At 38.1% G+C, this 15,489-nt stretch overlaps 1 protein-coding gene across 1 annotated transcript in view; it reads left to right on the top strand.

The window, feature by feature from the left end:
- Positions 1 to 15,489, top strand: part of LOC136265058 (G patch domain-containing protein 1-like) — a 42,081-nt gene that overhangs the window by 6,999 nt on the left and 19,593 nt on the right. The window contains exon 8 of the mRNA XM_066059833.1: positions 8,682 to 8,758. Within this exon, the coding sequence (XP_065915905.1) occupies positions 8,682 to 8,758 (77 nt within the window). The remainder of the gene's footprint in view (positions 1 to 8,681; positions 8,759 to 15,489) is intronic.

The raw sequence follows: 15,489 nt of genomic DNA, 5'->3' as shown, positions 1-15,489 counted from the left end.
GTTAAGTACATTGTACATACCACTCTGGTACTCTAATATTTATTCAGGACACTTGTACTATACCAGCTTCATAAACAGCTCCACTGTCCAGTGACAGTGTTCATAATTCTTGCGCCAAAAGCCAACCACAATATTGGCTAGCCAGTCATAGTTGTGCTACCTCTAAAAACCATGTGCTCAGTAATAACTTAAATATCCCTTACATGTATTAAACACTCAGTATGTTGTCACTTTACATTGCTATGCATCAGTAAGGAAGCATAACTCAACCAAACCACTTTAAACCACAAAGTACAACCACAAATTATGTGCAGAAAATATCTTCTCAACTGTTTTATAGTTTGTCTATCATGTTTCATACACAAATTCTCTACACAAAGCCTAATGGCTGCTATTAATTTTCATTTGCATACAAAGGGACACACTCCCTTTCAACATGCTGTTCTGGTAGTTTACAAGGACTGCTACGTTGTTTTCCAGTTATACACCTGTTACAGCACATACGCTAGCCCCTACTAAACTGTTTCACCTAGTTTCAGTGACCCTCTTCAACGAAAACAGAAAACTAACCTTCAATATATATGTATTATGTAACTAGCCTTTTCTCGTTGAATAAAGGTTTATTTTTTGTAGCCCAAAGCTTGTTTGCTCACATGGGTATTGGATAGGCATACCAACACACAGACACACCACACTGTTTTATCCCCGGAAACTAGGTGTGCTGTATGATCTTATCATGAACAGCATGTCTGGTGTCGATTCACAACATAGCTAGCTATTCGCTCAGCTTACCCAAGTCGACACAGAACTCATGCTGTGATCCGAGCTGTGATCTGAGCCTTGATCTCCACTGTGGTGTCCATCTAGCTACCGTACTGAACAAGTGATGTGTCATTCCTCATAAAGAGCTACTTTAATCAGTGTGAGCGAATCAGTCAAGCACTACTAAGCATAGCGGAGAGTTAACACGAAAGACAGAACTTTTTATGTGAGGTGTTCACCACTACTGAGCCTCATGATCAGGAAGGTCCTCAGTTGGGCCCTCGACATAAATATCTCAATAAATGATAGCTCAAGGGGTAGCTAAGTACGAGGATATACAAAATATGTAACACGGTATGTAATAATATCTATGGCATTGACAAAGCCTCTATATAGGCGAAATTTGCAGGCTGCATATAATTTGCCACCCATGCACTGAGACCTAGTTGTATACCTTTCTACTTTAGTACATTGATTTAATATGATGAAAAAGTAGATAAAAAACAACTGCAATACTGCAACATTACACCTGTGTACAACAAAGTGTACAATCGCTATGAAAATGGTAAAGTTACAATGTAGCGTAAAGAACAATATCGCTACCTAAAATACACAGTAGTCTAAACATCACTGGTACAATATTATGCTCCACACATGCAGCCATGACACATGTACATAGCTATACAAAATAGTTCCTTATACTAGTTAGCACAACTTAAACAAAGCCATGTATTCTTTTTCAAGTCATTCAGGCAACCTTTACCACATTCTGCATGGTACCATTTCTTGCATTGATCACAAGCAACCATCACCTCTCTGGTATCTGGTCCTCTACAGGTACAATACACATTCACAAAGACAAAATTCGATCCTATTCTTCTTTCACTGATTGTAGGAAAAACCTAGATCTTACTATCTTCCAAACATTTTAGAATATGGTATCTTAAATGTTTCTGATCATAGATAAGAGAAGACAGATCTTCTCCGAAAGCCACAGTGGTGCAGTAAGCAGCCACAAAGGCCCCACAGTCCTTGGTTCCTGACCGTTTGTTCACCTTAGATGTTTGAATCGGTCCTTTTGAGTTTTCAACAAGCTAGTTAGGGTTCTTTGGGTTTCTATGCTGACTGAAGAGCTAAGTGAATCATAGATAGTAATGTCAGCATGTGTACAGTTCATGGTAGAAGGCTAGAAGCAACAACCCAATGGTGTGAATAATTTGCAGTGACCCTATACCATCTTCAAATGGCTTCAAACTAATTTTTGAATACAGTATGGCTGTTTACTGGAGGCCACCTACGTATGTGTGGAAATTGCTTTTTTATCAACACTTGTATGGCATTCATGTGCAGATCTGTTAACCACTCGTTGTTACACAACATGTCTCTTTCTGCTCTGCACAAAACATAACAACCAAATTTCAGCTGTTCTTCTGATTTTTGCATATCTCTATGGTTTGTATACTGTATCCATTACCTCCAAAATCAGCATCATCAACATCAACTGTGATAACATCATGAACACATGCCATTTCATCTCTCTTCAACACTTTCCTTCCAACAGCATCCTGTACAGGACACTGTGAAGTACTAGCTTTAGGTGTGGCTTCCATCAAAGTATCACTTTTCAAACTTTCCTCAATTGTGATGTGAGAATCATTATTCTGTTCATCACACACTATAGTATTAGCATCTACCATCACTATATCGCTCTTCATAACTTCCTTGACAACCTTAGGATCATTCTGTCCATGAAACTCTGCCGCTCTAGCGCCTGGAGTGCACTATGTCAATATAGAACCCTTCACAGCTTCTTCAGCAATATCCTGATCATCCTTTTGCCCATTGCAATCTACAGTGCTACCTGGTGTGCTCTCATTGTCAAGTCTCTCAACAGCATCACTTTGTTTAGGGCTATTCATACAGCTAGCATATGGTTGCTTTAGTCTAACCCTAATAAACCGATCAGCTGAAACACGTTCAATTTCTTGAAACAATCTTATGGCAGTTGTTCTCTTAATAAGAATGACACGTCCTTTTACCTTTGCTTCAACAAATGGAAAGATGACCTGCTTTGCATTGCTGGAAAGAATTTCACTTAAACAACTACGTATCAAGGTCTTTGTAACCCTTCAATGAATACATTAGAATTGGTTCAGATTTTAACTTCTTTATGGGCAAAGGCCGCAAAGCTTTTTGTGATTTCTCTTTAGTTTCTTTGCTCACCACTCCTCCATCAAAGGCAGACTGAATATCATTGGCTACTTGTACTGGTGTTTCCGAGCATACCTCTTTAATGACAGCCAATAAATCATCATCATCACTAGCTTTTCCAAATCAAGGCCATAATCATCAACGGTGCCATCATAATCATCATCATCATCATCAATAGTCTTTACATCAACAAGCAAATCATCAGTGGTGTTTTCTTTGTCCCATACAAAGTGTAGTTTCAGTAGCTTGTCCATACAGTACTTATATAGCTCTTGTACAGCTTCTTTCACTTTTATTTTGGCCTTTTGCACAGCTTAGATAATCTCGTCATTAGTAATACCGCTCAATGATGATAAAAAGAATTTATTTTCTCCTACCTTGTTACGGTACAGTTGGAAGTTTGACCGTGTCTTTCAGATCTACTTGCAAAGTCAGTTGAATGCCAATGTGATGAAGCCTTCTCAGCAGACCTAAGTTAAAAATGGTTGAAAGAATACTGCTCATGCTTCTCACAGTTCAAAAAGTTTTTTCACATGTCTGTGAGCCTAGCATCCATGGCAAAAAGATTCTACATACCTTCATCCTAAAAGTGTTTTTTTTTTTAATCCTATCGATGCAATTTAGGCTTTTTATCCTCATAACTGTCAACCACATTCTGTATTACAGGGTGTATTTCAATGTAACATTTGGTTGCACACACCTCAGGACTACTGCCTGGTAGAGGATATGCATTGATTATGTGCAACACGGCATCATAATTTTGGTGGTCGTGGTGGTTCAAATCTTTGTCCCTTAAAAAATGGTCTTCTTTGCCATATTTTGAGCACAGCTGCTCCCAATGATGCACTCCTGTTTCATGGTGAGTTCCCATCGTAAGGTTTACTTGTGGGTTTAATAGTCGTGCCTTAAACTTAACTGCAATGCGGACCACATCCTGAACATATGAAATTGCAGTCGGTTTAATACAAAACCAACTCTTCCATGTTGGATCGATGATAACTGAGGACTTAGATGTTTGAAAAGTGACATCATTAGGAGGATCTATCGCAAACACAGAGATTTTCATAGCTCTCATCATTGTAGAGCCTCCATCGCCAAAGCTAACTACAGTTACACCTCTCTTAGCACATTCCTAGTATATGTGCTGCCAACACTGTAGAACATGCTCAGCAGTAAACTTCTAATCTGTGCCAAAACATGCCAGACAAAATGGTGGAACATTTACTACACATAAAGGCTGTGCCATATAATTGTATGCATATTTTGCAATGGTCGCACTGTTGAACATTGTTTCAATCACAGAAAATGATGTAGCTAAAAAGGAATCATCAAGAGGTAGACCACGATCATCAACTGGAAACACAAAACCAACACATCTATCGGTCTCTGAATCATAGTCCACCCTCCTCGTTGCATCTTCCTCAATGGACACTACTTTGGGTACATTGTGATTTTTAATGTGTTTAGCTAGATCATTAAACCTAAACACACCTTCAGTTCTGAGTGCCTACATTGTGTTGGATATTTCAGATTTTTTTTCACTATTTACCAGCATTTTCTTCAATATTGGGGTTAAGCTATAACCATCACCTACACTGTAGGGATTTACACCACACTGGCTTAATAGTCTTGATAACCTTTCATTCTCTTTGGCTAGAATTTCGATTTCATCTAGGACTTTAAAATAGTCTGTAATAACAGTTTGGTTGGGATCAAGATCTATTTTTCTTTGCTTTTGAGATTCACAAATAGTTGGGTTTGCCCCTCCTTCCACAGTGAAGGAGGGGCTTAGCGAAAAACCTGTTGATTGCTGTCAGTCATAACAACAAGTTCTTTAGTTTGACACTCCTTTTTTGAAGCTGGAGCTAATTACTTGGCAAAGAGTTTTGGTTGCTTAGGATTAGCAACATTATGGCTGTCCTTACATGCCTGGTCCAATTTTGAATTCCAAAGTGCTATTTTTGAGGGTGTGAATGGATAGATGTGCGGCACATGTGACAGTTTATTGATGCTGAAATTTTCCCATTATCTTGATTTATTACATCCACAGAATAATGCTTCCCTTCCTTTAGGGGATTCAGGACATTACTTTCTGCTGGTGTATCCAATTGTTCAAGCTTTCGTTTACTTGGGAAGTAACCTCATCGACCGACAATGGAATCTGAAAGGAAGCGTGGTCCATGATTTTAACTGTTTTAGCTATTGTAGCCCCTTTAGCATGTTTAGAAACAGCCTTGAGAGATTACTGCTTACCTTTATACAACTCTTTAACTTCTTTAACAAATTTACAAATTATAATACGATGCCCTGGTGGAAACTCGAAATGCAATGAATTTTCAGACTCTGGTAGGCAGCAGGATAGTAACATATCTGTATTGCTGTTGTGTTGTCTTTCAATATATTCCTCAATTGTAGTTATGCAGCTGCTCACCTCACCTTGGGTGACATCCATAGACGCAATCACTTCCAGCTCATCATATCCTGTAGCTCGGAGAGAATTCACGACATATCTTGGCAATCGATCCTCCGTCAATGACAGTACATCAACTTCTAAATCATCAGGTAGTTTTTCCATCTTTAATGCTGTTCACCTTGTGAATTAATATTAGCTAATCATTGACACTATATGTGTAAAATTACCTAAAGAATTCTCCGAGGATTATAGCCAAATTTGGATTGTTGTGGAGAGACTTGTGATACACACATTATAGCTAATTATAAGTACCAAGTCTTGTGCATGCAATAATGATCACAGTGAGATACATGGAGACTCATACAGCAACTCTGAGGTGCAACCCAAATAAATAGTAAACAATCTTCAGTGTTAATTCAAGCATTAAGTAATTTTTATAATTGGTCAGTATAGTCGTCTGGTGCACTCAAGTTTTACTTGTGCAAAAGTATGAGTTTTAAATCTATTAAGCATCTAAGAGAGCATTGATCTATTTCTGCTTGTTTTAACACTAGTTTTAACAATATAGCAAGACTACGTAGTGACTAAGATTTTCACACTCATTTGACGTATCCTCTCAGCAGTAGCTAGCTTCATGAAACACAAGATGGAACGAACGGCAGCTTAGAATAAAGAGAGTTTGTACTGTACAATTAACACTTTACATGTGGACAACGTAGACTCATCTTACACCTCGCCTTAATAAAGGATCATAGAGAATCTACAGTGTAGCTCGTGAACCTCGCCGTTGGGGAGAGCTATTGACAGCTGAATCAGTCCAACTAGCAAAATAATTTGAAAATGGTCTACTAATCATAACGCAACACAAAAAATGTAAAGAACCTGCCAGACAGCTGCAAGAACAGGTGTTAACGAACTGGCCAGGCAGTGGTAATATCCAACATAATATCCTAAAGATTACTGAAAGAATTGAGAAGATTCAAGAACCTACAAAGGATTTATCGAGGTTTATAAGGATTTTCCAAAGATTTCAGAGATTTTGGTAAAATTTGAACGGATTCTACAGATTCAGAAGAGATTCAAGATTTGAGAAGATTCTAATGGGATTCTCAGAGATTTAAATCTCATGAAAGGTCAGATTTGAAGCGTTGCAGACCCCTCACCAGTTGTACCTTCACCACCTTGTTGAGTCACTTCATTGCTGACTCATCTTCAGAGACATGTCACACCTACAATATAAACAAATCAATATAGCTGACTTGACTTGTTTTAGTGTTTGTGCAAGTTGAATTAATTATTGTTAGTAGTGTGATTTCTGATGCCAGTTAAACTCCCTTGCCTGTGTACGTGTGTATGCGTATCATTTCCATAGGCACACACAGTGCTCTGAGTGCTGGCTATGGCACTGTTTATACATACCATAGCCAGCACTCAGAGTAGGTTGCAAAGTTGGTGCATGTACTTGGTTCAATATTTTACTGTACTTTGTACTTCACCTGGCTTGCTAACTGGAATTATATCTTCTGTGATTGTCAATGGTCTGTGATCTATAAGATGCATTGTTGTATATCATACACTACAATAGTAGTGTATAGTAGGGACCACAAAGGAGTAGGCGTGGCCCACAAAATAAAATACCCAAAAAACAACCTCAGTTTCCCTGACATTGATGAGACAGTAAAACTAAGCCCATACAAGCTTTCAGATCAACCCAAAACACTTTCAACAAGTTGCTATGGAATTTTAAAAATAATTTATTTAATGGAATTTTCTACTGACTGACTGACTGACTGACTGACTGATGCCTTCAGACAAGCGTAACTCGATAACGGATAAGGCTACAGGCTTGATTTTTTCACTGTTCGATGTTGCTTCAGCTCGACAAATGCCTATTGGCATACTGCAGTACGTGCAATGCCTTCTTCATGGACTTACCAGTGTCCTCCTTTGTGTCCCATTCATCTTTGCTGACAGCGAAAAGTATTGATTTGGCGATAGCATGTGATGGCTTCCCTTCCGCGTAACGGAAATAGTCCGTATTTGTCATAGTGGCTATTTTGATAGCAGAGAAGCTTTTCAAACAGTTCTTGATTCGTACTGCTGTGTAACGGGTTGAACATAGCCGACAACGAAGCATAATGGATACTTCACTTTTCAGATGATAATTATTAATATATCCCGGGGCGAGCGGCACGTTTTCTTTCGATATGCGTGGATTGCAGAGGTGCTTTTCGAACAGTTCTTGATTTGAAATGCTGTGTAACAAGTTGAACATAGCTGACAACGAAGTGCAATGAATACTTCACTTTTCAGACAATAATTGGGGTGTGCGGCATCATTTCAGATGCGGTATGTGTGGGTTCACCAGTCATAATAATTATTTGCAAAAAAAAGTTAACAAACAAGTACACAGAAAAATTTGGAATTTTCAACTAGAGTAGGGACCATAGCACATCGATAAAAAGTACTGAAACAAGCTGGAGTAGTGCACAATATTAAATCACAGTAAACAATAAGAAGTGTTATATCCCTACTGTGCTCAATTTTTCTGTGTACTTGTACAATAATGTGTAACTATCTACTGTGTGTTGTGTAATGTATATGCATAATATTATAGACTGTGATCACTGCCTCAATGCAACACTGCTGGCACGTACCAGTGGCCTCTAGTTACAACAAAGTTTATTGTGATCGTTCATGACTGGTGTCTCTCTTTGTTTTACAAGTGTTTCCAGGTGGCACAGTGAGTCCCAAGGTGCTGCAGGACAGCTTCATTCTTCACCTGGCTTGCTAATAAAATGATTTTCCACCATCACTGTTGCCAATAATGCATTGCTTAATGTGTATCTCCAGTATGTCATCTATGGCTCAGAATGTTGTGTATACACATAATGTGTACACCACTGATGTACCAGCACTTAGCTACCAGTTCCCTTTAGTCTGTGCCATATTGGGATCATATGCTGATTGTTCACCTTGTCGTGCATAGTGGCCGTACTTTTTGATTGAGTCAACTTCAGAGACATCTCACACCTACAATATAAACAAATCGGTTAATGCCACTATAGTTCGCTTGTTTTTTTTGCGTAAACTACATTTTAGTATTGTGGTTTTCTGACGTCAGTTTAACTCTTTCCTGTGTATGCATGCGTATCATTTCTGCCGGCACACCCACTGCTCTGAGTGCTGGCTATGGCATTGTTTACACATGCCCTATGGGTAGGTTGTCACATTGGTATATGTACTTGGTTGTATGTGACCTCATGATAATATTAATAATGTATTGTTCTCACAGGAAGAAGAGTGGTGGTAGCAGGTGGGACCAGACTCCTCAATACAACACTATCAAACTACCAGAGTGGACCAAACCAGGTGAGTGGTTCACAGTGTACAGTGTGTATTGTAAGTGTAACAGCCATTTTGTATACAGTACTCATTGATGTACCAATACACATAATACATTGGTACCTTCATCTTAAGGTGTTTAGTATGACCAGGTAGATTATTTCAGTGACTGACGTTTACATATCATGTAGCTGTGCTTAAGGATCTCTATGACTCTATGTACGTGCATCAAATAATGTTCTAAATGTTCTATTATAACAAATGCAATGACAATCTCTTTCACCCTTCCACACAAAAACTTGTTATATATAATGTTTAAAATTCATAAAAACAATTGCCGATGACATGATAGTAGGCACACCATACTAGTATTACTGTTAAATATACTGATCATTGTAAATGTCATGGGATAAAGAATTCATTGCAATGTACAGTGTATGGTGTATGAATGATCATATGAAATATCAACAGGTTATGTCAAGTGTCACAACACAGGTTAAGCAGTTAGTTTCGTTTTCTTTCTATCAACACTTGGTTTAGTTTTTCTTTTGCTGCACTGAGATCTGTTATCTGTTGTCGTAATCCGGGTAGGACCTGGCTAGTGATCTGTTGTGCTGTTGGGTGCTTTTCATCTTGAATAAGGGAATTGATGGAGTGTAGTAGATTACCAGCACTAAGACCTGTAGCAAGAGCGGCAACTGTGGTAATCCCAATCGATAGTATCTCTATAGCACTCCTGACATTGTTAACTGTACAAGCAGACCATACTCTCTTCAGCAGGTGCTCATGTTGATTCCAGTCCATGTTAGCGCTGGCTTCAAGGTACCATTCCCACATGTACTGAAGAATTTCTGTAGTGTCGGTTAAATGCAAGTCTACACGGATATTTGTGCACATTTCCCCAACAATGTCCCATGCTTGTTTTAGTTCAGTAATGGAACTGTGTAGCCTCTCGAGAATTGGATCCACTTCGTTCTCCACTTTAGCTCTTATCAATGCATCCAGCCTTGTGTCAGTTCCTACAACAGTAGCTAAACCAAAAGTTGTACTTGCTGCTCCACCAAGTGCTGCTACAAGCGGTATGGTTACTGGAGCTGCAGTTAATGCTGCGATAGCAAGACCTATTCCACCTATTGTCGCTGTAACTCCACCACCAAACCCAGCACCGTATCCCAGTGTCCTACCATACTGAGCTGTTCTGTTGTGTGCGTTAATGTCATCTGCTATTGATCCCAGTGAGGTAAATGCTTGTTCACTCTCTGATATCACTCTACCCAGTAGCAACATCACTCTGGTACACTTAGCATAGCCACTGTTGGCATGAAACTCTCTTGCCAGTCCTTCAAGAATTGAGGGATCTAGTGTAGGAGTAGCCATCTTTAACTGCTACATGTGTTACAAATGCCAGATTCAGTCAGGCTGTCCTTATTTATACCAATAATATATTGCATGATGAAACTAAAGGGATTTCCATGGGGTTTCCCCAACTGCTAATTTAATACTTGTTCTATTATATCTGGGTATTCCCAAAAAATTCCCCTTGTTTATATGTAAGTGTTTTGTGGTTGAACAGTACATCAATACTAGGCAGATGGTACAGTGTTACACTAACATGCCTTCAAGTCCCTTGTGTTTTTGTGGAAGGTTCCTGAGCTATTCAGGAGATCACACAGCTTAAAAGATCATGCCCACCATTGCTTTTATGCATGTTTTAGTATCTGCTAGTTTGTTCAATTTGGTAGACTCCTTTACAGAACCTCAGTTGTCTTCAATACACAACAATGACTATACCACGTATCAGGTACGTCATTATGGCTCTATAAAGTGTTTAGAGATTATGTACAGATGTACACTATATATGTCCTATTTAGACCATAATGGTGTATGGGTTTAGTAAACCTTAGTAATTTAATGTGTACTTGCATTTTACTTATTGTGTGTTTGTGTACAAGTCATTTCCATACACACAATTCTGTGATATTGATTCTGGTACTGCTGCTCGCAGAAATAGTGTAATTTGTTATTATCTATTAGCTAACCCTAACCCACTAAACTTCTTTGTCTTCCTTGGTAATTGCTGTACAAACAGTGGGGTATGTTTCGCACAAGTGTTATGGCTGTATACTGTGTGATATTTATTACCTACATAATTAAAAAATGAATGAGGCACAGTTATTCAAACTCAACTACATGAAAACAATCTTATTTTCACAATCTATAATTGAAGGTACGATGTTTCACCAAGGAAATATGGTACTTTGTTTTATGAGAACCTTTGGATTTCTTGGAAAAATGGCAATTACTTTTTGTGTGAGACAGAAAGTAAATTTCTCTGAAGCTGAGGCACAACCTAAATATCCGTTGAACCGTAGTGACATTACATAACACATTATAGCATCATGTTATATCATAGAATGTGAAATGGTGCCAGACAACAGCTGGAATTTGCCCATAATCGAATTGCCTTTCCTTGTAGGTATATAGCAAGTGCAAGAAACACAACAGGTTTAATTAGGTGACATAAGCGATATTGGCAAATATATTGTCTAGACGATATTATTGTGGCTTTATACTTTACCTCGATACAATATATTGTGTAGTTCAATATCACCAATATTATATTGAAATATTGCCCAGGTATGAATTATGGAAGGGAAAATTAGAAATGTTCCGTTACACTTGTTTATGAAATTGTTCAATACAATAATAACAATTGACTACAAAATATATCAACAGCTAAAACACTTCAACTAGAGTTGTTAACATTACTAGTCATTGTTGTGATTTTATTCAGTTGTTGTTTACATTCTTCAGGTACTTTATCTTCTGTTGTAACCATGGTAACAGCTGCTCAATAATCTGCTCTGCTGTCAAAATTGTCTTACTGTGGACAAATTCCCAAGTTAAATGGTGAACATTTGCCAACCACTGAACAGGTGTGGTGGTAGTTGGTGACAAGTTCTGAGAATTGAGATAGTTGAGTTGTGTCTTTTGATTCGCTGTATTAACACACAAGGTAGCACACACCCCTGCCACACCTCTCCATTGTGCCTTCAACTCATTTATGGATCCTTGTAATTTCTTTAGTAGAGGAATAGCTCGATGTTCCACAATTCTATTTGTCTCAAAATACAGTTCATTGTTAAACACTTTTATAAATGCCATTCCAAACATCATGAGAGATGTTCCACATACTATTCCCATTATACAGATTCCTATGAAAAATTCAGTTATGTCATCTATGAACAATCCTTTAATCGCTAATACTACAACCACACCTCTACCTATCTGTACACCATACCCTAGTTGTCTACCAACTTGTACAAACTGATTGTATCTGTCAATATCATCAACTATTCTCTCCAGAGACTTTACTGCTAATTCACTATCTGAGATCAGTTTCCTGACAGCATTACTATTCTCACTGAGTAGTCCATTGTTTGCTTGTAACTTTACAACTGATCCTTCAAGTATAACAAGATTAGCTGTCAGCCATTTCTGTAGCTCCATGATGGACACCTGTAGTTGCTTCACTTGAGGTGCCATCTTATCCTCCACAATCTCTCTTACTTGTGGTGTTTCAACTTGGCCTACAATTAATATTCCAAATAGGATATACACCAGTCCTCCCAGTGTACCAAATGATAAGTGTACCATGTTAAAGACTAACAGAAATGTACAGAGAATTACTGCTACACTACTAATCAGCCCTATACTACACCAGGCTACAAGTAATAGTTATACCATGGCTGCGAGGGATTTTGCTGATATATACACCCAAAGCCCGAGGGTTGCGGGTGTATATGTCAGCAAAATCCCAAGCAGCCATGGTACAAGTGATATATATCACTTGGGGCGTACTCACCTAATAGGTGAAAGAACTAATGAGGACTCATCCCATTTGTTTTATACAGTAGCATCTGAAGATCGATTGTGGTTTTAATAGCGTGGGCTAATAGCCATCAAAACGTTGTCCATACGTTAAAATGTCATTAATACGTTACTATACTTCAACACGCAATGTTAGAAAACTTGCGATTGTGGGATGGAGTTTATATTGTTATCATTTTTGTATTAAGTTAAGCCAACTAACTTCGCTATTGAGACAGTACGTAAGTTATTATATTAAGTTAAGTACTTAGAACTGTAAGTTACTAACCTATTTCAACGTAGCAGTAGTAGCTTTGCTGTTCCGTGGTCTGTTCAAAGGCTGTACGTGGTGGGTAGAAATACGCATCCACAATCGCCCAAACAATTATTTTGTGCCTTCATTATCCTTTAGTAACAACCAACTACTCTATCTTAGCCTATGTACTAAGTTTAGCAACCTCTACAAAACCGAGTCCCACAATACAAAGCTCTATGTCGCTCAATATAACGAGTCAAAGCGCATCGATTCTTTGAACTGGCTGGGTATCAAAATCATTGGCAAACCGCTTTCCCATGATATTGCCTGGGCAATATGCGAGCTAAATACCGAGCGGCGCCTTTGAACGCCCACGCTAAAGTGGTATATTATCATGTACAACTTTGTTGTATTTGTTAATCTGATCAACTGTTGTCCCCAGAGACTCCACTACTAGTTCACTATCTGACATCACCTTACTGGTAGCTCTAATAACACTGTCATTATTGTACAAAGTGTCTACAAACTCTTCAACGTGATCTGGAATAGCTGCCATTATATTATAGCAAGAGTTCATGAATATATATATTATTTACTCTTGATTATAGTAACTACTTCACTAACTGGTGAAGGTGAAGTCAGCAGTGTACAAGTATTTATACTGACTAGTGTAGTGTGTGAGGTACCATTAACACTTGTGTGTGTTGTAACTGACTGGGTTGGACAGAGGGTTAGGATCCACCACTGAACAAGATGTGATGATTGAGAACTTTAATAAAACAAAAGAAAAGAACTTTATTACAAAGTCTTGTGATTTGTATGGTGATTTGTGTGATAATATCAAGAGTACATAATAAAAATAGGGAGGGAGAGTGTCTAACTAGGACACCTTCAGCCAAAATCACTGCGTATTATAGACAATCCACACATTGGTAGAGCAAAAGCTTTACATTATTCAACACTTATCAACAGCACTCAACACCTATCAACAGATCTCTATCATCAGTAAAAGTGTTAATTTGTTCAAAGATCATTGTCTATTCAATAATACACAGTGATTTTGTACAGGCTGTATTGGCAGTTAGACACTCTCCCTCCTTATTTTTATTATGTACTCTTGATAATATCCAAGTGACTGTTGTCATTTATGGGATATCCATTATTACCTTCTGTATACAACAAGTGTGTGTTAGTTTGTCTGTCTGTCTTAGTCTACAATTAGTCTGTCAGTGTAGTTGTAAGGTTACTAATGTAGGACAGAAATTAAAGGTCATGGTCTTACAGAAAATGTGGTGCTAACATTTTTGTCATATGATGTTATCCGACAAGACACAAAGTATTTCACTTTATGTCTTGCAGGTTTTCCCTTTGCATTCACTGAGGATATTGTGGTTGTTTCAGAAAGAAATCTATGTAATTTCAACAACACAGGAGTGTCAGGCAAATCTGAAAATGTGATCTGCCATTTTAAAAAGTGCAAACTGACAGTTTCAATGGCTTCCTGTATTGCACAGTACCTCACACGCTGAGCAGTAACTATACTGATTCGTAAATCGGATGGCTGCAGGTTCGAGGCTACCTTGGTCTAGTCATGGATTTTTTCTCCTTCCTTCAACTTTTCAAACACACCTTATGTAACTAATGTCTTTGTATCTAATGTCTTTGAGTAGGCTGTAGGACCAGGTGTCCTACAGACCTTCAGCACTTGTGCTGTAAAGCTTTATTAAAAAAAATAATAATTATCTCTGAAGTGGTGGTCATTAATTAGATACTTCAACTTCAAGAGATGACAAAGCAAAAGACAACTATCTAAACTGATTTAACTGCTGCTATAATGCATGTAACTTATGGGCACAATATGAAATACCGTGTTGCCTTGAATTATGGCCAGCCTCATATACATCAGCGTCCAGTTGCTGGTGGTATCATACAGAATAACAGAAATAAATACCAGGAACACCTAGTGCAGTCATAACTAGTGCAGCCATAATTTCTAGCAATTCCATGCAGCATTATAAACATTGAAGTAAAGAACGTTTCAATGAATTCTCTTTAAGCTTGAAATCCATAAGGAAAGCATCAAGGGTAGTTGTAGTAGAGTACTGGTCACTCTAGTCTTGTATAGTTGTCCGTCCCTTTTTGTAGCCGGGGTAAAAAGTTGCTTGAAAGAAATTAACTCCCGGGCCATCATTTGAGACAATATGGTGAGGCGTAACAAAGTTTTAGAATGTACATATGTACTTATAGTTAGTGGTAAAAGTAGCTCTTAAAATATAATGCCTGACAGATTTTTATATCCCTGTTATATTTGAGTATGGATCATAGAAACAAAACAGGTCAAGGAAGGTCATCTATACCCGGAGCTACTATATCTAGTGGACATTTAATCCCTATACATCAATACGTATGGGATTAAATGATACCGCAGGTGTAGATGACCTCCCTTGTTTCAATGCTTTCTCTATTTCTATGATCCTTGCTCAAATATGAATTTTACACTTGTTTGTCATAATTTATGACTGGTGAACTAACACATACCACATCAAAAGAATTAATCGAGCCAGCCAGACATATTAATTGAGTGACTTAGCATACACCCTGACTATATTACTGGAAAGTGACGTGGTCATTC

The sequence above is a fragment of the Dysidea avara genome, chromosome 8 (assembly GCF_963678975.1).
Source record: "Dysidea avara chromosome 8, odDysAvar1.4, whole genome shotgun sequence".
Lineage (NCBI taxonomy): Eukaryota > Metazoa > Porifera > Demospongiae > Dictyoceratida > Dysideidae > Dysidea > Dysidea avara.
The sequence above is the reverse complement of the archived record's forward strand: the minus strand, read 5'-3'. Positions and strand labels throughout refer to the sequence as shown.